The sequence below is a fragment of the Propithecus coquereli genome, unplaced genomic scaffold, assembly GCF_000956105.1.
Source record: "Propithecus coquereli isolate 6110/MARCELLA unplaced genomic scaffold, Pcoq_1.0 Scaffold22, whole genome shotgun sequence".
Lineage (NCBI taxonomy): Eukaryota > Metazoa > Chordata > Mammalia > Primates > Indriidae > Propithecus > Propithecus coquereli.
The window spans coordinates 1829336-1855063 of record NW_012147189.1 but is presented as its reverse complement, the minus strand read 5'-3'; the positions used below and the strand labels follow the sequence as shown (position 1 = coordinate 1855063).

Below are 25728 nucleotides of genomic sequence, written 5' to 3'. Positions count from 1 at the left end.
ATATTAAAAATAAAAATAAGAAGAAAGATTGTCTCTTTTAAACCATCCAAGACGTACTGAGGCAATTGGAACTTAAGGACTCAACATTGCAGAGAAAATGGAAACCTGAAGAAGTAAGATGCCACTCAGCCCAGCCACTCTGCCACTTTTTCCCTCAGACTATTTATTTGTCTTTTGTGGTCACAAAGCAAAAGGTTGAGAATTCATTCAAAAGACCCAGGTCCCACTCCTGGATCCTAATAAGAAGAAAATAATCCAGCAGAACTTTTATCAGTCTCACAAAGCTAGTGAGATAAATATTAAGAGACTTGAGGGGCCAGGAACCTTTACATATTTCTCTCAATAGTTGCTAAAAGAGGATAATAGAAAAAAAAAATCAAATATAACCAAGATTCATAAATATAACTGACCTATAAAGAAAACTGCATCCAGAAACAGAAGAATATATAGGTTCTTTTCAAGTCAACAAGGAACATTCATCCAAAACTGACCATATGCTGAATCCAAAAGCAAGCCTCATTTCAAAAAAATCATTCAGAGTATGTTCTCTGGATTCAACAGAATTAATCAAGAAATCAGGAATCCCCTAAAACTGTAAAAGTTCCCATCTCTTTGAAAATTAAACAATATACCCCTTTATAAGCATTGAATCAAAGAAGAAATCACAATGAAAATCACTCATATAACAATTTGTGACTGTAGCTGACCTCATACTTTCAGGGAAATCTATAGCTTTAAGTGCTTACATTAGAATACTGAGAACAATTATTTAAGTATCTACCTCAAGAAATTAGAAAATAAGCAAAAAGTTAAACCTGAGAAGGCAGAAAGAAAACAGAAAAAGAACAGAATTAATGAAATCAAAAGCAAAGGTATAACATAAAACTTGAGGAAAAAAATTAAAGACTGGCTCTTGGAAAGACTAATAAAATTGATAGATCCTAGCATAACATTGAACAAATGATGAAAAAGATCACAAATTATCAATTTCAGCAATGAAAAATGGACATCCTAAAGAAGAACAATTAATTATGCTATTATAGATCAAGAATTACAAGAATATAGAAATAAATCAACGGGATAGAACTGAGATGTGGGTAACAAACTCACACAAACATTGCCATTGATAACATGAAAATGTTGAACCTGAAAAAGATGGGCTTTTTAGTTGATGGAAATGAGTCAAATAGATATCCATATTTTTAAAAAGTGAATCTTGACCTTCCTTGCTCCAGAAGCAAAAATCAATTCCATACTGTGGAACTGTGTTACATCAAAAAGAAAAACACAAAACAATAAAGCTTGTAAAAAAAAAAAAAAAAAAAAAAACCACAAGCAAATGTATTCACATCCTTAGGGTAGGCAGATTTCTTAAACATGACCCCAAAAAGCACCAACCAAAAAAGGGAAAATTGATGAAATTAAGAATTTCTGTTCATCAAAAAACAATAGTACAAAATTGAATATATCTGTAAAATATACATTCAACAATGGACTCATAGCCAGGACAGAGAATAACTAAAAATAAACATGATAAAAGAAGACAAGCCAAAAGAAAACTGGGCAAAAGACTTGAACAGCCACTTTACATAAGAGATTATCCCAATGGCCAATAAACATACAAAAAGATACCTTCATTAGGCATCATATCAGGAAAATACAAATTAAAACCGCAAGGACTATTTCACCAGCCACCCACCTAAATCACTGCAATAAAAAGAATAAACAGTATCAAGTGCTGCCAAGAATATGAAGCAACTGGAATTCTCCACACATTGCTGTTCAGAATGTAAACTGGTACAAACAATTTGCAAAACTATTCAGCAATATCCACTAAGCTTATCGTATCAATATCCTATGACCCAACAATTTTAATCCTACTATATAACATAAATGTACACATATCTTCATCAAAAGTCATTACAACAAGTTTCATAGCAATGCTATTTTTAATATCCAAAACTAGACACAACCTAAATGTCATGTCTGTCACTAGTAAAAAGGAAAATACCCTGTGGTATAATCACAATGAGTAAAACAGTGCTACATGCAATGACATGGATAAACCTCATAAATAAAGTTAAATAACACACACAAAAATATGTATTATAGGTTGCGTATCCCTAACCCAAAAATCCAAATTCCAAATGCTCCAAAATCTGAAACTTTTGAGCCCCAACATGAGACTCAAAGGAAATGCTCATTAAAAATGCTCATTGGAGCGTTTTGGATTCCAGATTCTCAGATCAGGAATACTTAACCAGTATAAAGCAAATATTTTAAAATAAAAAAAAAATCCAAAATCCCAAATACTTCTAATCCCAAGCATTAAGGGATACCTAACCAGTATATGATTCAATTTTATTATATAAAATTCAAAAGTCAAAAATAATCTATAGCATAAGAGTCAGGATTCCGTTTACCCCTGGGAGAGATGGTGTGGGTATTAGACTGGAAACAGGCACAAAAGGGCATCTAGGACGTTGGTAAATACTCTGGTTTCTTGATTTAAGCATCAATTACAAAGGTACATCCACTTGTTAAAATTCACTTAGCTGAACACTATGCTTTATGTGTTATACTTCCCAAAAAAAGGCACACTTAAGAAAAAAAAGTAATTCTAAATACATAAAAACTCTTTATACAAAAACTTTCAATGTTAAAAGGGGAACATGCTTAAAAATATTTGTGTGTATGTATACATAGGGTGTGTGTGTGTGTGCATAAACAATATTAGGCAAAGTTATATCCACACCAAACACTTCACAACAGTGCACTGTCCAGCTGTTACCCTCTCCCTTACCTATTACATCATCTTGGACTGAATCTCCCTTAACTCCCAATACTGCTAAATGTTTGCACAGGCCAAACTGTTGTAACTTTTGAAAATTCACATACGTTCTGCTCAATAGCCTGAGACTCGGTGGTCAGTACCAAGAGCTGAGTCAATGGGTGACAAAGAACCAGGTCCTAGCCCCGTCTCACCAGTTCTGCCTTTCTATGACTAACATACCTCATGCCCACTGAGGTCAGAGATATGACTAGAAAATCCATCCTTCTGTCTCTGTGGCATGTGTATTTTTATACCTCTCAGGATTTTCTCACCATTTTTCACCTTCTCTGTTCACTAAGTAATTATGCAAACTTTAATCAACCACATAGGACTTCATCCAAAAATTCTCTATCATGTTTCTATCATATTTAATGCCATACCATTAATAAGTAGGATAAGCTTCCCAGCTAGGGAAGCTTCCTCTTAATCCCTCTAACTCTTAATAAGCAACAATTAATATCTATCTATTCTTGCATTATGGGTCATCTCTTCTTGGCCACATATTATAACGTGCCCAAAGAAAAAAATTGCAAGAAAACAGCGTAACTTCTAAGCCTCTATATAATGTTAAAATACCATTCACTTACAACTTGATTTTCTCTTTCAACATCTATGTAGGTTTCTGATTCCCATGACAATTCACATCAATATCACCTACCACCAGAAGATAGGTGCCAAATGTTCCCTTTTTTCTGTAAGAATCAAATACAGTGAGTGCTCAGTTTGGTAGCACATAAACTAAAAATTGGAATGATACAGAGAAGATTAAGATGACCCCTGCACAAAGATGACATACAAATCTGTGAAGTGTTTCATATTTTTTATGTACTCTTACCACACACACAAAAAAACATTAACTGTGAGATGATGATGTGTTCATTTACTTGACTGTAGTATACTTCCCGTGCGTATGTGTATCAAAACATTGTGTTGTGTACCTTATATAAAAGCAAAAAAAAAAAAAAAAAGGAGCAAGAACCATGTACAAACCTTGTAAGTACTTTATTATATAGCCTTTTGATAATTATAAAACATCAACATCACTGCGAATTAGAAAAGGAGAAATGTTACCATATTTCACAAAAGGAAACACTGAATCATGAGGAACTTAAATTAACTTTTCCAAAATAGTGATTCACTAAAAGCATTAAAACCACAAACTCAGGTTTTCCAAAGCCTGAACTTTGGGTTTTTCCTCTATACTACCTCCACTATAAGCATCAGGTAGATAGAAATCTAGCTACCTGCTATTAGTAAGTTTCTAAACACATGCCCCATAAAAAACCATCACTAAGCACACAAGTTTAGAAAAAGCAGAGTTAAGCAAAAAAGTTTGTTTAGTATATCAAAGACTCTTAGGACTCCGATATCAATGTGCATTCTAGATTTCCAAGAGCACAGACACAAAATGCAGAAGTTCCCAAATTATTTAACTGTCAAAAAGGCCACAGAACACCAATTCCTTTAACTGAACAATGCTGTGCATAATTTAGTAAACGGTATGACATGCTTATTAAACAGTTGACACTTGTTAACTGGCTAGTAATTCCCTCTCTTTATTCAAAATTACTTTCTTCTGATAAAATATCTATTTCAATTCTCTAGGTTTTGATGAAATATATCAGCAAATATTGAAAATAAAGCATTACTTACTTTCAAATATACTAAAGTAGGCCAGGTGCAGTGGCTCACGCCTTTAATTCTAGCACTTTGGAAGGTCGAGGCAGGGGGATTGTTTGAGCACAGGAGTTGAAGATTAGCCTGAGCAACATAGCAAGACCTCATCTCTACAAAAAAATGTGAACATTATCTGGGCGTGGTGGCACACATCTATAGTCCCAACTACTTGGGAGGTCCAAGCAGGAGGACTGCTTGATCCCAGGAGTTTGAGGTTGCAGTAAGCTATGATGACACCACTTCACTGTAGCCTGGGCAATAGAGCAAGACCCTGTCTCTAAATAAATAAATACATACACATAAATATACTGAAGTAAAACCAAGAAAGCCAAGCTAAATGACTGTTTAAAAAAACTGCAAAATATTTACTATTAGGAATGAAAAAATTATCTATTAAATTTCATCTTTTGCTATTTTGAAAAAACTGCTCTCCTTAATTTGCTATTCCTTCTACACATTCCTTGAAGGATTTAGCCTCCAAAGTCCAACAAACCAATCTCTTTTTTAAGCCCTTTAAAACTTGTGACTTAAAACTCCTTCAAGCTACTTACAGTTTCCTGTCTGGCATGTAAGAAGGTCAAAAGTCACTGCTCCATCCTAACAGAAAGTAAAAAAACTGAAACACTACAGAATCAACAACTCTTCTTAGTTCCTTCAGACAAGCAAGGTCACAGGGCAAACCTCTGCCCAAAATTGAGAGACAGACAGGCAGAAACAGAAAAATCACAACTCACCATAGCAGAAACCCACAAGCAGAAACTTCCCTGGGAACCAGTGCCAGATTAGGGAAGTTTGAACTATAACTGAGGAATTGCTGAAGGCTCAGCGTAGACAAGTCTGAGAGTTAAAAACTCCAGGGGGCCCCAGTCAGAGAGGGGCCCCGACACTTTTGTGAATTTTACCTCTGTGAGCTCTACTAGGTCCTCACAGTAAATAACAGAGAAAAATCCCTTTGTGCTTCTGGGTAGGGGAAAGGGAAAAAGAACAATTGTGAAATATGTCAGAGCATCTTTCTTCTTAACAAGACCTATCTTTAGGAGAAATTAATTTACCAGAGCCAAACCTACCTGGGGGAAAGGAAATACTGTACGAAAATCCAGCTCCCTTTAGCCTTCACAAGGGAAAAAGAAAATACTAAACACTAGTCCATTACAGCCATTTTGTCCCATGTAATGGGCATCAGGGATAAAGGTGGGGAACTGAGAGACATCGGTGAAGTTTGAAGTCCAGGAGCATAGGCTCACAAGACTGAGACCTAATCATAGGACTATCGAATGCTTCCCCTACCGTTATATTACCAAAGGCCTATTTGCAGCAGTTCCTTTTACCCACTGCATCATGTACACCTTGCAACAAAAAAACTACAAAGCATTCTAAAAGGCAAAAACACAGTTTGAAGACACAGAGCAAGCATCAAAACCAGACACAACAGGAATTTTGAAATTATCAGACTGGGAATTTTTAAAAACTGTGATTAATATGCAAGTGTTTTAATGAAAAAGGTAGACAACATGCAAAGACACAGACAATATAAGCAGAACAATGAAAATTCTAAAAGAACAAAAAGTCAAAAATCAAAAACAACGTAACAGAAATGAAGAATGCCTTGGATGGGCTCACTAGTAGACTGGACACAGCCAAGAAAAGCATCTCCAGGCATGAAAATATGACAAAAGAAGTACTTCCAAAATCGAAAAGCAAAGGAAAAAAAAAACTCAGAAAAAAATAAATAAATAAAACCACAACACAACGGAACATTCAAGAACTGTGGGACAACTATAAAAGGTGTAACTTACATGTAATGGAAACATCATAAGGAAAAGAAAAAGAGAAAGGAACAGAATAAATATTTGAAACAATAATGACTGGGAAATTCCCCAAGTTATATGTCAGACACCAAACCACAGATCCATAAAACTCAGAGAACACCAAGCAAGATAGAGGCCAAAAAAAAAAAAAAAAAAATACGTCTAGGCATATCACATCCAAGCTTCAAAACATCAAAAATAAAAAAAAAAATCTTGAAAGAAGCCAGAGTCTAAAAAACACCTTGCCTATAGAAGACCAACTTCTCCTTAGAAACAATGCAAACAGAGGAGAGTGGAATGAAATATCTAAAGGGTTGAGAGGAAAAACAACACCAACCTAAACATCCATACTCTGTGAAATTATCCTTTAAAGGGTGAAGGAGAAATAGACATTCTCAGACAAACAAAAATTGGAGGGATTTGTTGCCAGTAGACCAGTCTTGCAAGATATATTAAAAGAAGGTCATCAGAGAAAAGGAAAATGACATAGGTCAAAAACTCAGATCTATATAAAGAAAGGAAGAGCATCAGAGAATGAATATGTGAAAGTAAAATAAAAACATTTATTTTTCTTATTCTTAATTGATCTAACAGGTAACAGTTTGTTCAAAATAATAACGACAATGAACTTGATTAGGTATGCTTGTATGTAAGTGAAATGAATGACAGCAATGAAACAAAGGACATGAATGAGGAAACAAATATTTTTTATTATAAAGTATATGCATTATCCATGAAGCAATATAGCATTATTTGAAAATGGACTTGGGTAAGTTGTAAATACATGTTGCAAACTCCAGGGCAAGCTAAAATATAACTTTTAAAAACAAGTATAAATGATACGCTAAAAACTGAGAGAAAATGGAATCATATAAAATGCTCAATTAAAGTCACAAAAGGCAGAAAAAAATAGAGAAAGGGCAACAAATAGAAAACAATAACAAATGTGGTAAGTATTAACATATAAGCCAATGATAAATAAAACTGTTACACTATTATAATATGACTATTTTTGTAAGCTTGCTGTAATGAAAACTTTTTATTCTTGGCTCCATAATGACTATCTTTGTAAGCTTGCTGTAATGAAAGCTTTTTATTCTTGGCTCCATATTAAATATTAATCTAACTATATCAATAATCATTTTAAACATCAAGTCTAAATACACCAATTCAAAGACACTGTCAGAGTGGATCAAAAACCAAGACAACTATAAAAACAAGAAATCCTTTTCAAACCTAAAAACACATAGATTAAAAGCAAAGGGATGGAGAAAAATATGAACACTGCATGAAAATACTAACACTACATGCTAACACTAATCAAAAGAAAGTGGGCGTAAGGAAAGTTATCAGGGATAAAGAGTGGCATTACATAATAATAAAGGCGTCACTATCCCAAGAAAACATAATAATTCTTAATGTATATGCACTTAACAACAGAGAGTAAAAATACATGAGGGGGAAAAAACAGAACTGCAAGAAGTAATACATGAATGCACTATCAGAGTCGAGACTTCAACATGCCTCCATCAGAAATGGACAGATCCAGCAGGCAGAAAAATCAGTCAAGGATATAGTTGAACTCAGCAGCACTATCAATGAACTGGATATAACTGATATCTATAGACTACTTCATATAACATCTGCAGATTACACATTCTTTTCAAGCTCACATAAAACAGTCACCAATATAGAACATATTCTGGGCCATAAAACACACCTTAACAAATTTATGATTATAGAAATCATACAATGTCACGATGGAATTAAACTAGAAATCAGTCACAAAAAAAAGCTGGAAAATCCCAAAATACATGGAGATTATACAACGCACTTCTAAATAACACATGGATCAAAGAAGAAATCTCAAGAGCAATTTTAAAATATTCTGAATTAAACTGAAGTGAAAATACCACTTATCAATATTTGTGGGCTGCAGTGAAAGCAGTGCTTAGAAGGAAATTTATAGTTGAATGTATATATGAAAAAAAAAATCAAATCAATAATCTAAGCTTCACATTAGGGAACGAGAAAAAGATGAGCAAATTAAATTCAAAGCAGATGAAAAGAAATATAAAAATTACAGCAGAAATCAATGAAACTGAAAACAGGAAATCAATAGAGAAAATGAACAAAGTTCGTTCTTTGAAAAGATCAATAAAATTAATAAGCTTCTAGCCAGGCTTAGAAAAATAAAAGAGAGAACACAAATTACTAACATCATAAAAGAAAGAGACATCTCTACAGGTCCCAAACACATTAAAAGGATAATAAACTAATATTACGAATAGCTCTATGCCCACAAATTTGCAAACTGAGATAAAATGGAACAATTCCTTAAGAGACAGAATCTGCCAAAACTTACAGAAAAAGAAACAGATCATCTGAATAGGTTCATATGTATTAAAGAAATTGGATTAATAATTAATAATTTTCCAAAACAGAAAGAACCAGACCCAGAGGGTTTTACCGGTGAATTCTAGTAAATACTTAAAGAAGAATTTATAACAAATCTCTACAATCTCATAAGCAGTTACTACCTAACTCATTCTATGAGGCCAACATTACCCTAAAAGCAAAACCTGACAAAGACATTGCAAAAAAGAAAACCACAGACCAATACTCTCATGAATATAGAAGCGAAGATCCCAAAAAAATATGAGCAAATCAAATTCAGCAATGTATAAATAAAAATTATGCACCACGACCAAGTGGGATTTATTCAAGGCTGACTCAACATCAAAAAATTAATTAATGTAATCAATCACAGCAACTGGCTAAAGAAGAAAAATCACATGATCATATAAACAGATGCATAAAAATAACTTGACAAAATCCAACACGCATTCATGATTAAAACACTCAGCAAACTACAAATGGAGGGGAACGTTCCTCAACTTGACAAAAAACATCTACAAAAGAACCTACAGTTAACACCACATTTTATGGTGAGAACCTCAAAGCTTTCTCTCTAAGACGGGGAACAACACAATGATGCCCTCCACCCCCACCACTGCTTTTCAACATTGTATTCAAAGTCCTAGCTAATGTAGTAAGACAAGAAAAGGAAATAAAAAGTATACTGATTGGGAAGGAAAAAATCAAACTGTCTTTGTTCTCAGATGACATGATTATCTATGCAGAAAATCCAAAAGAACTGCCAAAAAAAAAGGAAAAAAAACCTCATGAAATTAACAAGCAAAGTTGCAGAATACAAAGTTAATATAAAAGTCAATGGCTTTCCCATACATACCAGAAATGAACAAGTGGAATTTGGAATTAAAAATACATTACCATTTATATTAGCACCCCCCAAAATGAAATACTTAGGTATAAATCTAACAAAATATATATAAGATCCATATGAAAAAAACTATGATGAACGAAATCAAAGAACTAAATAAATGGAAAAATATTCCAAGTTCATGAGGAAGACTCAATGATACCAAGATGTCAGTCCTTCCCAATTTGATATACAGATTCAACATGACCCAATCAAAATCCCAGCAAGTTATTTTCAGATATTGACAAAATGATTTTAAAGTTGATATGGAGGCCGGGCCCAGTGGCTCACACCTATAATCCTAGCACTCTGGGAGGCCAAGGCGGGAGAAATCTCGAGGTCAGGAGTTAGAGACCAGCCTGAGCAAGAGGGAGACCCTGTCTCTACTAAAAATAGAAAGAAATTAACCAGACAACTAAAAATATATATGGAAAAAATTAGCCAGGCATGGTGGTACATGCCTGTAGTCCCAGCTACTCAGGAGGCTGAGGCAAAAGGATCACTTGAGCCCAGGAGTTTGAGGTTGCTGTGAGATAGACTGATGCCACGGCACTCTAGCCTGGGCAACAGAATGAGATTCTGTCTCAAAAACAAACAAACAAAAAAACGTTGATATGGAGAGGTATCTAGAGTAGCCAACACAATACTGAAGGCGAAGAACAAAGTTGGAGGACAGATATTACCAGACTTCCAGACTTATTATAATGCAAAAATAATAAGATGGTCTGGTGTGGGCAAAAGAATAGACAAATAGATCAATGGCACAGAATAGAGAGCCCAGAAATAAACCTGAATAAATATAATCAACTGATCTTTGACAAGGCAGCAAAGGGAATACAATGGAACAAAGACAGTCTTTTCAACAAATACTGCTGGAACAATCCACATGCAAAAAACAAAACAAAAAAATGAATCTAGACACTGATCTCATACTGTTCACAAATTTAACTCAAAATGGATCACAGACCTAACTGTAAAATGCAAAACTATAATATAAAATTCCTAGGACACAACATAGGAGAAAACCTAGATGACCTCGGTAATGGAAATGACTTTTTAGAAACAACACAAAAGCCATGATCCATGAAAGAAATAACTGATAAGCTGGATTTCATTAAAATTAGAAACTTTGTTATGCAAAAGGCACTGTCAAGAGAATGAAAAGACAAGCCACATACTAAACAAAAAATATTTGCAAAAGACACATCTGATATTACCCAAGAATGTACAAAGAACTCTTCTCAGCAATAAGGGAACAAATGGCATGATTTAAAAATGGGAAAAAGACCTGAATAGACATCTCACCAAAGAAGATATATAAATGGCAAATAAGCACATGAAAAGATGTTCAGCATCGTATATGATTAAAGAATTGCATACCAAAATGAGATATTACTATATACCTATTAGAATGGCCCAAAACCAAAACACTGACAACATCAAATGCTGATGAGAACAAGGAACAACAGGAACTCTCATTCACGGATGGTGGGAATGCAAAATGGCACAGCCACTTTGGAAGACAGTTTGGCCGTTTCTTTCAACAACTAAACATATTCTTACTATACTATCTAGCAATTGGGCTTTGTAGAGTTTACTGAAATAAATTGAAAATTTACATTAACACAAAAACCTGAACATGGGTGTTTACAGCAGCTTTGTTCATAATTACCAAAACTTGGAAGCAACCAAGATGTCCTTCAGTAGCTGACTGGATAAACAAATTATAGTACATTTAAACTATGGAATATTTTCAGCATTAAAAAGAAATGAGCTATCAAGCCATGAAAATACATGGGAGAATCTTAAATGCATATTACTAAGTTAAAGAAGTCAATCTGAAAAGGCTACATACTGTATGATTCCATCTATATGACATTCTGGAAAAGGCAAAACTGTAGACAGTAACGGAGACAGTAAAAGGATTAGTCGTTGCCAGGGGTTAAGGGGGAGGGAGGGTGGGAAGGATAAACAGGAAATGTGCAAAGGATTTTTAGGGGGTGAAACTATTTTGTATGATACTACAATGGGTGATACATGTCATTATACATTCGTCAAAACCCACAGAATGTACAACACCAAGAATAAACCCTAATGGAAAAACTATGAATGTAGGGTGATGATGTATAAATGTAGGTTCATGAACTGTAATAAATGTACCACAGTGCTTGATATCAATAGTTGGAAAGAGAGGAGAAATATGGGAACTCTATACTTTCCCCTCAATTCTGTTGTGAACCTAAACCACTCTAAAAAATAAAGTTTATTAATTTTAAAAAAGTGAAATGGGGAAAACAAATTCTTTTTGTGTCTATCTAGTATTCACTATTTTACTCAAACTGCATTCCTGTCATTTATACATCACCTTTAACCATTAAATCCAATACGTTTTCTTATTTTGCAACCCTTGTCCTTATTGCCTTGAAAAAAAAAAACACTGTAAAAATGACTACATGCAAACATACAAAAACAAATCACATATTTAACTTCTCTTTAATTGTGAGCAATGACAAATGCAGAGAATTCTTAGATAATTCCAAAGAACTACTAAAATCTAATTGAAACGTTATTTTTCCTACCATCAGCAACAAACATGGCAGCATCCCATAAGTAGTAAGTGTAGTATCAATTCCTTTGTATACCTGGATTAGCTTTCTTAGTCAAGGAGGAACTAAAAAACAGTAAAATATTCCTAAGCTTCATATGGTCACTACTTAATCCAGTGATTAATAATTTCCTCTAAATCCATGCTTTTGCAGCTACGCTAAAATTCAACTGATGTGGACGAGCACCCAAGCTCACTATCCACCTATTTATATATAGAAAGAGCAAACTGTAGTTACTTAAGTGAGATAATGTATGAAAGAATTCCTATACAGTTGTTGCTCAATAAATAAGAAAGCTAACAATTTAGTTTAAAAAAATACTGTAGTTAAGTCCTCACTTGACATCATTGATAGGTTCTTGGAAATTGCAATTTTAAGCAAAACAACACACAATAGGATCCTCAAATGTTATTTTGTTATGATATTAATGAGAAAAAAATTAGTTTCACTATACTTCCTTTTAGTTGAAGTCACAGCTTCCAAGATCCTGTCAATATTAAATGAGGACTTATTGTATTTCTCTCGAAAAGAGATAAAAACTTGTCAAAAAAAAAAAGGTCACTTCTCATTCAACTTTAAGGAGTTATTTATTTATTCAAACATCCCTAAGTAAATGCATATATAAAGGTATTAAAGCTCATTTCTCTACTGCTTGAGATAATCTTCAGGGTGTATGTACATGTATCTAAGTATCTATCAACATATTCTGAAGTACTTAAACACCATACTAAATGCTTTAAGATGGTTATTAATCTCCTGTTGTTCCTCCTAAAAGAACTTTATTCTCCTACTGAAAAAATTTTTTCTGAAGTGATAAGAAAGAAAAACAGAAGAACGAATATAGCAAAGTACAGACTTATGGGTCAAAAACTTTGGTTTGAATCATTTGGTAGCTCTGCGATCTGGGAAAGTTACCTAAAACTCTCCACATCTCAATGTCTTCAAATGTTAGCTCTCATATGCGTTAGCTATAATTATATTCGGGGGAACAAGGATATTTACAGATACATTTCCAATATATACATAATATACAAAAAATTTATAGTAGTTACCTTTGGTAGTAAACATGAATGATTTTTTTGCTTTGTAGTTTCTAATAGTCTCCAAATTTTATACAGTAAACACATACTAATCATACTTAGGGAAAAAAAGAGATTTAATAAAACTATATAGAAGCCAGACCGTCCAACAGACAATCAAAATTCACCCATTATACCAAGAACCAAGAAAATCATAACTTGGATTAGAAAAAGACAATCAACAGATGTTACCATTGATATGTATTAGATGTCTGAATGATTTTTAAAAGATTTTAAAGCAAACATAATAAAAAACACTTCAACAATTAAAAATTCTGTTAAAACAGACAAGAAAAGGAAAATCTCAGCAAAGAAAGTCATAAAACAAATGGAAATTATAGAACTAAAAAACAAAACAACAAAAACAATAAAGAAAACAAAAAAAACTTACTGGATGAAATGTTGAGAAGACGATCAAAGGAAACAAAATTTCAGTTAGACAGGAGGAATAAGTTCAAGAGATCTATGGTACAACATGGTACAACATAGCTAATAACAACATATTGTATACTTGAAATTGCAAAGATTTTAAGTGTTCTCAGCACAAAAAATGCTCAGTATGTAAGGTAATGCATACGTTAGTTATCTCTATTTAGCCTTTCCATAATGTATACATATTTCAAAACATCACATTGTACATGATAAATACATACAATTTTTATTTGTCAATTTAAAAATTAATTTTTGTTGTTTTAGAGACAGGGTCTTGCTCTGTCACCCAGGCTGGAGTGCAGTGGCATAATCATAGCTCACTGTAACCTCAAACTCTTGAGCTCAAGTGATCCTCCTGCCTTAGCCTCTCGAGTAGCTAGGCCTATAATTGTATACCACCATGACCGGCTATTTTTTTTCCTTTTTTCCCCAGTTTTTTGTAGACATGAGGTCTCACTATGTTGCCCAGGCAGGTCTTAAGATCATCCCACCTTAGCCTCCTGAAGTGCTGGGATTACAGACACAAGCTGCCGTGCCCAGGCTTAAAAAGTAATTTTTTTTAAAAAAAACGTACTATACGGGCTCAATAGCAGAGATAACAGAGGACAGAATCAGCAAACCTAGGGACAGATAGGTCAATAGAATTTACCCAATCTGAACGACAAAGAGGAACAGGAAAAGAAATTAACAAAGTCTCAAGGATTTGTGACGACAATAACAAATGATCTAACTCCATTATCACTGGAGTTTCATAAAGAAAAGAAAAAGAAAGTGGAGTTGAAAGAGTATTCAAAAAAAATGGCTACAAACATCCAAATTTGGAGAAGGACATAATCCTACAGATTCAAGAAGTGAGCAAACCTCAAATAGGTAAATCCAAAGAAATTACATCTTGACATATCATCAATAAACTTCTGAAAACAAAGACAAAGAAATCTTGAAAGCAACCACAGAAAAAAGATGCATTACCTATAGGGGAAAATCAATTCAACTGACAACAGATTTCTCATCTGAAACCACAAAGGTCAGAAGAAAATTGCTCAAAATTTTTCAAGCACTGAAAGAAAAGAACTAAGAACTTCAATCACAAATTCTATACGTGGTAAAACTATCTTTCAGAAATGATGGTGAAATGACATTCACAGGTAAAGGCAAACTAACAAATTGTTACTAGCAGACATACCCAAGAAAATTCTTCAGGGAATCTTGAAACATCAAGAAGAAAAAACAACGGGAAAAGCAAAAATGTGGGCAAAAAAACAGCAAACTGGCCAGCTGCAGTGGCTCACACCTGTAATCTCAGCATTTTGGGAGGCCAAGCTGGGAGGATCACTTGAGGCCAGGAGTTCGAGACCAGCCTGGACAACATAGTGAGACTCCATCCCTTCCAAAAAAAAAAGACCACCCTTCTACTCCAGAGATTCTAAAATCACAGCTGATGGCTGAAATAAAAATTATAGACAATAAAAGAAAAAAATAGGTAAGTTGGAGTTCATCAAAATTAAAAACCTCTGTGCATCAAAGGACACTAGTAACAGAATTAAAAGATAACCTATGAAATGGGAGAAAATATTTGCAAATCATACATCTGATAAGGGGATTGATACCCAGAATATATAAAGAACTCCTATAAATTAACAACAAAAAAATCAAAATCCAATTCAAAAATGAGCAAAGGACTTCAACAGACATTTCTCCAAAAAAGACATACAAGTGTCCAATGAACATAAGGAAAGATGGTCAACACCACTAATCTTAGGGAAATGCATTTCCACAGATACCACTTCCCACTCACTAGGATAGCTACTATCAAGAAAACAGAAAATAGAAAATAACAAGTGTTGGTGAGGAAGTAACCTTTGTGCACTGCTAGTGGGACTGCAAAATGGTGTAGCCACTGTAGAAAACAGTGTGACAATTCCTCGAAAAATTAGTAATAGAATTGCCTTATGATCCAGCAATTCCACTTCTGGTTACATACGCCAGTAAAAGCAGGCATTCACATAGATATCTGTATACCATATGTACATTATTCACAATAGCCAAAAGGTAGAAGCAACCCAAATGTCCATCGATGGATAAATGGGCAAACAAAAGGTGATACATACATACAATGGAATATTATTCAGCCTTAAAAAGAAAATTCTGACACGTTACAAAATGGATGAACCTCTTGAAAATCAACAATTAAAAATAAAATAGTATTTGAAAATGGACAAATGACACAAACAGACATTTCACCCAAGAAGACATACAGATGGCAAATGAGCACCTGAACAGATCTGTCGATATTATTGGCTATTAGGAAAATGCTAATTAAAACCACAATGAGATATCACAGAACATCTATCAAAATGGCTAAAACAGAAATAGAAAATGGTGACAACATCAAATGCTGGTAAGGATATAGAGAAACTGGATCACTCAAACATTGCTGGTGGGAATGTAAAATACTCATTCTAGAAAACAGACTGGCAGTTTCTTATGAAAGTAAACATGTAACTAATATATAATATAGTAATTATACTCACAGGAATTTATCTCACAGAAATGTAAACTTATGTTCTCACTAAAACATAGACACAAATGTTTATGGCAGCTTTTTTCATAACAGCCAAAACTGTAAATGACCCAAATGTTCCCCAATGGCTGAATGGTTAAACAAACCCTGGAACGTCCGTATCATGAACTACTACTCAACAAAGAAAAGGAACAAAATATTGATATATGCAACAACTTAGTTGAATTTTGAGGAAACCATGCTGAATGACAAATGTTAATCCCAAAAGGTTACATACTATATGATTCCATTTATATAACCTTCTTTAAATAACAAAATAAAGAACAGATTAGTGGTTGCCAGAGGTTAGGGAAAGAGGGAGGGGAAGTGAGAGTAGAGTCTGCTTATAAAGTGCAGCACAAGGGATCCTGGTAGTGATGAAACTATTCTGTATCTCCAGTATGGTGATAATCACATGCATTTACACCACAATAAGTGGTGTGATAAAACTGCACAGAACTAAATACATCATACCATCCACACACAAAAAAAAATGAGTACATGTAAAATGGTGAAATCTAAATAAAATAGATGGATTATATCAATGTCAACTTCCTGATTGTGATACTGTACTATAGTTAGTTATGCAAATGTTACCAGTGAGGTAAAAAGGATGAAGGGGTACATCTCTGTATTATTAATTTCTTAAAACTGCATGTGAATCTATAATTATCTCAAAAGAAAAAGTTTAATTCAAAAGTTAGAGAAATAGATCAATATTTAGACAGACACACAAGGATAGAGGAGGAACAGGGTTCTATTATTACACAAGCATCTTAAATGTGAATCCAGTTTAGTGAATTACATCTAAAAAAAGACTTACAAGAATTGAGGGAGATCTCTAGGTCTTTCCCTTAGCTTCAGACAGACATATAATATTAGAGAAACGGAATTTTAAAAGTAACACTGAATGTTACAACAATGAACATAAGAATATGGAAAATTTGTTGGAGCAACATCATCCATAGGATTTTCCATGCCTACTGTGGTCATGTGTAGGATCTTTCCTACACATAATAATCAGACATGCATTTAAATATGACTTCCACCTTTCAACACAAGTATAGGCAAAAGAAATAAAAATCACTGACTAATAAAGAAGGTAAAATAAGGCTAGTTTTTCTTTCCTACAGTGAAAGACAGGAATTAAAAGAATGAGGACCTTATTTCTCAAGCAGCAGATGTGCTTTTAATCTGTTCCCAAATCATCCAAATCCATTTTTAAAAATGAAGAGTTACCCATGTATTGGGCAGTTCGGGCTGCCATAATAAAATGTCACACAGTCTGGGTGGCTTAAACAACAGAAATTAATTTCTTACAGTTCTGTAGGCTAGAAAGAGAAATATAAAGGTGCTGGCAAAGTTGGTTTCTGGTGCGGCCTCTCTCCTTAGCTTGCAAATGAAGGCCTTCTCACTCTGTCCTCACATGATCTCTTCTCTGTGCACACATATTCCTGGTGTCTCTTCTTATTAGTATACCCATTCTACAGGGTTCATGAGCCACCTTATGACCTCACTTAACATTAATTACCTCTTTAAAGGAACTATCTCCAAACAGGTTACATTGAGGGTTAGGGCTTCAGCCTATGAATTTGGGTGGGGGTGGTGTCAGGGAGAAGGGAAACAATTCAGTCCATAACACCCAGTGACTGCCAGCCCTGAAGTATTATATATTCAGTTCTGTATGGGTGTATGTGTGTGTGTGTGTGTGTGTGTGTGTGTGTTTATTCTATGTACTGGAAGGGAAAGAGGGCAAGGCAAAGTAAAAAGCACAGTGTTTGCATTAGAATTCCAGGTCTATCATTCAGTTTTCTCAACAATGAAAATAAAGATGATACCTATTCTTACTGTGTAAGAATTAAACTACATAATCTATGTAAAGTACCTGATATACAGTGAATGATTAGTAAATACCAAGACTTTGGTTTTCTAGTCCCCTCCAAAATATATATATAAATATTACCCAAATCTGGACATATCTGAAAAATTATGAGAACTGTGTTCTGTCCCAGTCCTACTACTACCTGGCTATGTGAAACTTAAGCAAACCACTCTACCTGAGTCTGCTTCTGTACCTGGGTAGTGAGAGGGTTCCCTCTATCACTAAAATTCTATGCATCTATACATATCACCTGATGACTATAATATCAAATGCTAATGCTACAAAAGCCAATCAAACTTTTTCTCTATAAAACTCCAATAAGAGGATTATGAGATTTCAGTATCATTCTTTCATTTACTTCCATTCTTTCAACTCTCCCATAAATATCCTTTGAATTCGAAAAACTTAACCTGTACGTGTCTGCAGACTAATTTTATCATCTATTTCTCTATCACTGATGCCTTATTTTTTCATTCCCCCATAATGTTCATTGTTTTACTAAATCACATAATCACTAAATGCCTAAAATCATACCTCAAATCCTGTTAAGATGTAGTAAAACATATGGAGACGTTTTCAGTAAGTTTTCTTTAATAACAACTACTTTTAACTTAGCCCAAAATTGAAATGTATTGCAGGTGATTTTAAGATAACACACCTGTCATACAAATACCTACATATTGAAACAATAACCACCATCCATAGTCAATATTTTTGGTTTAAAATTAAGATAATGGTAGCCAAAAAGTAACATCTCTTGTGGGGATACTTGATTCACTTAATAAAAGACAATTTATCATGTTGGGCCTAAGGGAAGAACTCTTATGTTTTTGCCCTTTCTCCCACCCCATCCCTCACCAACAGTATTCCAGTATTACCTGATATTACAAGTAAATGAGTAATATACATGGTATACTTTTACTTTGATACCCTCAAGAAAGCTCACCTCCCAGTATTCAGGTCTCTTCCTATACAATCCATACTGGGTCATGTGACTAGCACTGGCCAATGGAACATTAGCAAGCACAAAGAACACACAAGCTTAATAAGTACTGGCACACTGGGGCTTGGAAAGCTCCCTCATAGAACACAGCTGTCATGCTATGAAGAAGCCCAACTTTCTTCAAGTGGAGAGGCTATGTAGCAGGAAGGAAAGAGGAAGACAGGAAGATGCCCAGCTATCTACGAGCTGTTCTAGCCATTCCAGCTGAGGCACCAGATTTATAAGTTAAGAAGCCACCTTGGACATTATAGCCAACAGATGACACATGGAATAGTTTCCATCAAGCCCAACTCGAATTTTAAATCAAGAGCAAATACATAATTGTTGTTTTAGCAACTAAGTATTGGAGTGCTTTATTATACAGCAGTAGATAACCAAAACAATTAGAACTGTTCCTGTTAGGCAGTAAGCAATCGAAAAAAAAAAAAAATGTCAGTGGTAATAATTATTATTAGTAATTATTGAAAACACTTTCCCCCAAAGGTACTCTTTTGGGTATTTGAGCATTCTTAAAGGCATTCTGCTCATTTCCCTAATAGCCAGAAAAGATATAGGAGTAAAGCAATCAGAAAGGCCTACTCTTCATTTTCCTCTTCTTATTCCTAATTTACAGCTGTCCTTTTTATCTTTGTCAATAATGTTTGTCTGGTTTCCTCAGAGTGGCTAATCAATGATCCATACCAATTCTAGCCTTTGGTTGTGCTCAATACCTCACTAACTACAAGCAGCCCCTTCAACCTCGCTTCTGACCACTGGTAAATAATTAAGAGTTCAGTAAAACACACTCTTCACGAAGGGTTGAAAGTTTATATTCATTCAATTCATAATTCTTTTTTACTTGATAGAATCATTAGGCGAAGGGCATCAGAACCAATCACCTCTTGCTCAGAAAATAAGCTAAGCACCAGGAAAAACATACCTGCTACTTTTCCTCAAAAAACTTACTGATCCTGATCATATAAATTTCTTGTTCTTTTAAGCCCCATGACCCTTTGCTCATACTTCACTCATAATATTTATCTTAATCTAGCCTGAATCATGGTTATTAGTTTATTTAACTTCCTACTAGATCTAAAACTCCCCTGGAAGAGAGACTCATTGAGAAAAGGGGCATTTTATTCATTGTAACCCTTGAAGCACCTACTACATTTCTCTACTACTCATACAAATACAGTAAAAATATCTGAGTCCTGGTCAGCAACCACTCTGTCCATAACTAATCTTTGTAATTCTCATCCCAATTTTTATTAAGAAACAATGACTTACTCATAGTTATAATGCAATCAGTGGCAAAGTTAATGAATGCTACATGTTCTAACATTAACCTTCAGCAATTATTTGACTTAATTGAAAATGGTTTTATTTTTATACAGACAGCAAAATGATTTTTAAGGAAAAGAAAGCTACTATTTATATTCCTTATTTCCTTCTTCTTCAAGTTTCAGGCTTGAAAAAACTGAATATTAGGTCCAGGGTAAGATCTAAGTCAGATGCTAGACAAATACTGTAATATCCAAAGCAAAGCAGCCCTGGTATAGACTACAGCAAACTGGAGCGCTCAGTACCCACTGTTCAGCTCTAATAATCTCCTCTCAAGCAGGAATGGCCACCAAGTATGGCCAAGCCCTGTGATTTTTCAAGAGATGCTAGAAATCAAGACTTCTTAAATGTGAAGTCTTCCTATTTTTAAATGGTGACACCTAATTATTAAACGTGCCAAATGCACCAAGAGCAAGCAATGTATATTTGTGGGTTGGATTCTTACTAAGGGCCTCCTGCTACTGCAGGCTCACAGTTAAAAATCTCTCTATAATTGAAGGCATACTAGGGAGAAGGTGCACTAGGAGGAAACAATACTCCTTTACCACCACCCCTCACCCCTACAGAAGAAAGAAAAAAATAATAAGGACCACGAAAAGCAGCTCCATAAAATTAGAGTATCTACCAGTGACAAACTCCTTTAATTTAACCTTTTCTCTCTTTTCAAAAAGAAATTTGTTAGTAGTTTTAGATAGAATTAAATGAAGAATCTTTTGTAGCAGAAAAAAATGAGAATTTTTTTCTTTATAAAATTTTTTCTCAAAACCTGCAAAAAGGAAAATATTCAGATAAATGTAATAGTCCAAATTACACAAACCTTTCCAGCCTTAACCAAACTAATGAAAATGCTCAGTAATAAACATGAGAACTAATGATTCACCATGCAAACAGAAAAACAAGGTACAAGATACTAACAGTTTTAGTATATTTGCATTGGTCTATCTACATATTGTTACTTAACTCTCTTGTGATCGACAGTACAAAACTAGTTAGAAACAAGGTTGAACTCCCTGATCAGGGAACCCTAGTCTAACAAAACACAGACTCAAGCCTATGACCTAAACCTCCTTAATACCACACGATAAATAAATAAGGTGTGACCAATTACTAGACAACATTTCTTCAATACTTTTACAAAAGATACGACGTTATTTAACGAAGTTTCAAAGGCTTTTCCCTTCCATTTTAAAATAAGAATTTACAGAGAACACTTGATTTCACCTCTAAAACTGTTTAACCTACTACTGGAAGCCCTTATGAAGTTAAAATGAAATTTTTAATAGAATTAATCACGATAGGCTTGCCTTTGGAGTTCAAAACATTCTCTAAAATAGTAATTAATGAGGGAGACCCTATACCAAAGGAATTAGTAGGCAATTTAATGAAAACAAAATTATATTATAGTTTGGGGAGGGGGACTATTTATTTATTGAACACTTACTATATGCCAGGCACTGCTGAATACATCAGGGTTCTCATTAAATCTTAAAAACAACCATATGAGGAAGGTACCATTATTATCCCCATTTTACAGATGGGGAAACTGACCTTTCCAAGATCACACAGCTAGTAAGTGGCAGAGTCAGGATTCCAACCCAAATCTTGTCTAACTTCAGAATTTGCACGCTTAACCACTACACTGTATTGCCTCCAGTGACTCTGGGTTGATATCTAAGATAAAAAAAAGAGGGAAATTTGTACTTCTCAGAAGTAAATTTTATAAACACACTAGAAATGGAGGGTAGTTTTTAAAACATGAACCAAGTCTCATATATACAGTCATACAAACATTATTTTTATTCCCAAATATATATAATAATGGTGAAAATCTCAGACAATAGACCTCTCACAAACACTTCTCCTAAGTATTCAATCATGCTTATTATTAAAAATTTAATGGGAACACTCTGTACTTTCCTCTCAATTTTGCTGTGAACCTAAAACTACTCTAAAAAATAGTGTATTAAAAAAATTATGAACTACAATATCCTAGATATGCCTAAGTCAATTCGGTTCTAAACTGACATTAAGACTAGATTCTTTCAATATGAACAGTTGCATTCTATTTATTATAACCACAGTACTAAGCGTGCAGTGGGCATTCAATAAATATTTAACTGATTTTTTCAAAAGCAATGCTGTAAAACTGGAATTTTTAGCACTTCCAGAACACTCCCCAAAATTTTGCAATACATAGACATGAAATTAGTTGAAATACAGTTAGACCAAAAAATTGAATTCTACTGAATAATATAAAAGGAGTACAACATGGCTGAAATAAATCAGACTAACTTTATTTTTCCACCTTAAGTATCAAAAGATGTAGCCTTAAGTCAAAAATGGATTAGTATTACAGAATCTTCTCCTAATTAGTTTCAGTCTGTTCTAAATCCTCTAAAGCAGCTTACCCCAAAAAAACTTGGAATTGTCCACAGTGACTGTCAACATATGAACCAAATCTTTTTTTCCTGATACTCACCAAGGTTGTTGAAATTCTAAGGGTCTATTAAGACTGATTCAAGAGATCTATTAAACGAGTTTTGCCTATTATTACCACTTCTCATCCCAATCTTTTGCTCTTATCAAGGACCACTGTTACACACACCTAAGTTCACATAAGAGAACAAGTAAGGAGATACTAACTTATTTGAAAAAAGCCATTTATCCTGTATATCTCGCAGTAAATTATCAAAATTAATTTTCAAGCAAAATACTGCTCACCAACAAAAAGTGCTGACGAGAAGCACTATTACAGTAATACTATTATAGTATTATACTATTATAGTTTTATTTCATTATTGTACTTCTAAAGTCTCAACTGGGAAAACATTACATGAATATTAATAAAAAGGAAGTCTAGAAGATACAGACATCCCTGGAGTATGGGCCCTTAATAACACCTGTAATTCACAGAAGTCCTTTCTCTCTGATCCATGTTTTCATAAGTGATCCAAAGACTTTTCTGCATCATTATGCTTTCAGTAGACAGAAGCTGAAATGTGCAGTGCAACAAAAACATTCTGACCAATGTATTTTTCAAATTATATTAACATAGTACTCTTTTAAATACTTGTATTCAAAGCTTCTCACTAACCATCTAGCTTTATCAGGGAACACACACAGGTTAATATAGACTGTGACTGCCTAGGTAGCTGCAGCTTGGCTGCATTCTGGGACACCAGCTCAATTTGGAAGGGGCAGAACCATATCCGGTTCTCACTGGATACACTTTTTCCCATGCTTTCCATTTTAAAAACTTTACATCTTCCCAGAGGAGCATTAAATATACGAAGACGCCAGGGAGTAGCATGCCTGTAGGGAAGATGAGTGATCGCATTAAATCTCTACGGATGAAACCTGAAACTTCAAAACTTTTCAGAACATATCATAGCTGAAAGGACAAGGTATGTTTTACTCCATCATTCCCACTTCTTTCCTGGAACCAGCTTCCCCAATCCCTAAACAGCCACTTACTGGTTAGTTGGAGGAGCAGTCAGCGGTATGGCCACCTCTTCCTCCTCGTATTCTGGTCCATCCAGAGAGTCACCTTCATCCACGGTCCCCAGGCCCGCGCCCAAAGGGGGCAGCGGAGGAGGCGGCGGCAAAGGGGGGAATCCGGCGCCTGGCCCAAGAGTCTCAGCAGGCAACGAGGTGGTCATCTTGGTGAGCGCCATCTCTCCACTAGGTCCGGCGGCGGCAGCACCAGCCACGCCAGCAGCGGCACCTCCCCCTGTCAACCCGGCTCCCCCAAGTGCCCCCGCCACGGACCCGGTTCCTAGGAACCCTGACCCCAAAGCGGCTCCGCTACCCAGAGTCCCGGCCACTCCGGCCTCCACCAGCCCAGGATAGGGGGCAGCTGCCACAGTCAAGGCCGCGGGTATCTTCACCCGACACACTGCCGGATAGGCACTGGAGCCCGCTGCCGCGCCGCCTCCTCCTGCTCCGGCACTCACCGGGCCGCCCTCCTCACTGCCGGCCTCGGCCGCCATCATGTTGAAGCCCGCTCTACTCTGCCCTACCCTGCCCGCCCGGGAGCCCCGGGGGCCACCAGGCCCGGGCTCCGAGCCGCCCCACCCAGGCGCGTCTCCCCTTCAGCTCCCCAGGCGGAGGAAACAACAACAAAAGGAGAGAGCCCGCCGCCGCGCCCCCTCCTAGGGCCACAGCCCAGGCTCCAGAGCTGCCTGGGTTACGGGAAGCGAAGTGGGCAAAAAACCCAACGCTGCCCAAACCTCACCTTACACACCTACACTCGCGCACACACACATGTACAGAAGCGAAAAACTTCCTGGCTGCACTAAAGAGAAAAGGAAGCACAGGGGAAGCGGCTAAGGCGGCTGCCGCTCCTTCAGCCACCGCCACCGCTTCTTCACCACCCCAGTTCCGGCCACCCCCACCGCAGCCACCGCCGGTGCCGCTGCAGGGGCTGGGGCCACTGCAGCCGCTTCATCCTCCACCAGGCTGGAGATGGGAGGGGTGGGGGGAAGAGGAGGAACGGGGGCGGGGTAGTGGGGAAATCGACCGAACTGCTCACTACCTGGAGCTTTCAGTTAGTGAAACCGGAGAGAGAAAGGAAGGCGGGGCAGGGGAGGAGGGGCGGGGGAAGGAAGGGTGGAAGAGGAGGGAGAGGGCAGTTTCCGCGCAGGCGCGAGGGCGGGGCCGGCCGGGCCTGGAGGGAGGAAAAGGAAGAGTCGGGAGGGAAGGAAGCTGCGGGGACGCGCGGTGCGCGCTCGCGTTTGTTGTCCCAGTCTGGTGCCAAGCGCATGGAGATGCGGCAGCTTCTCCTGTCGGTGTGGCAGTGGCGCGTGCGTGCCTCACGGGGCTTTGTGTGATGGGCAGGAGGAAAAGGAAGAATACCTGAGCATGCGGCCGCTGAGAGCCAGGAAAACTGGAGAGACGAGAAGGACACGGAGGCGGTGGCAAGGAAGGAAGGGGGAAAGGGAAAGAAATGCCTCGAAAACTAGTTCCCTACTTGCTGAGCGTCTTAGCTGGCGGCGCTGAAAACAGACCCAGGCGAGGGGGTGGGGGGCGACTTTGAAGGTGTGGGCAGCATTATTAATGCTTTCCTTTTCGTTTCACGGTAAAAATCACTATAGGACAATTACACAGTAAAAAATGAACTAGATTCTGGAACTCGAGAAAAGAAAACCAAATGGTTAAAGAGGGCCATTTGAGTAGGGTGAAGAATTTTGGTAGAAATAGTGGTTGTGAAGTCAGGTTTCTACCTCTATCTACGTGTTTTGTTTTC

At 36.2% G+C, this 25728-nt stretch overlaps 1 protein-coding gene across 1 annotated transcript in view; it reads right to left on the bottom strand.

Annotated features, from left to right (window-relative positions):
- RASA1 (RAS p21 protein activator (GTPase activating protein) 1) overlaps positions 1-24891 on the bottom strand; it is a 160213-nt gene extending 135322 nt beyond the window's left edge. The window contains exon 1 of the mRNA XM_012644747.1: positions 23958-24891. Coding sequence (XP_012500201.1) covers positions 23958-24475 — 518 coding nt within the window. The 5' untranslated portion in view covers positions 24476-24891. The remainder of the gene's footprint in view (positions 1-23957) is intronic.
- Between the last annotated feature and the right edge of the window lie 837 nt (positions 24892-25728).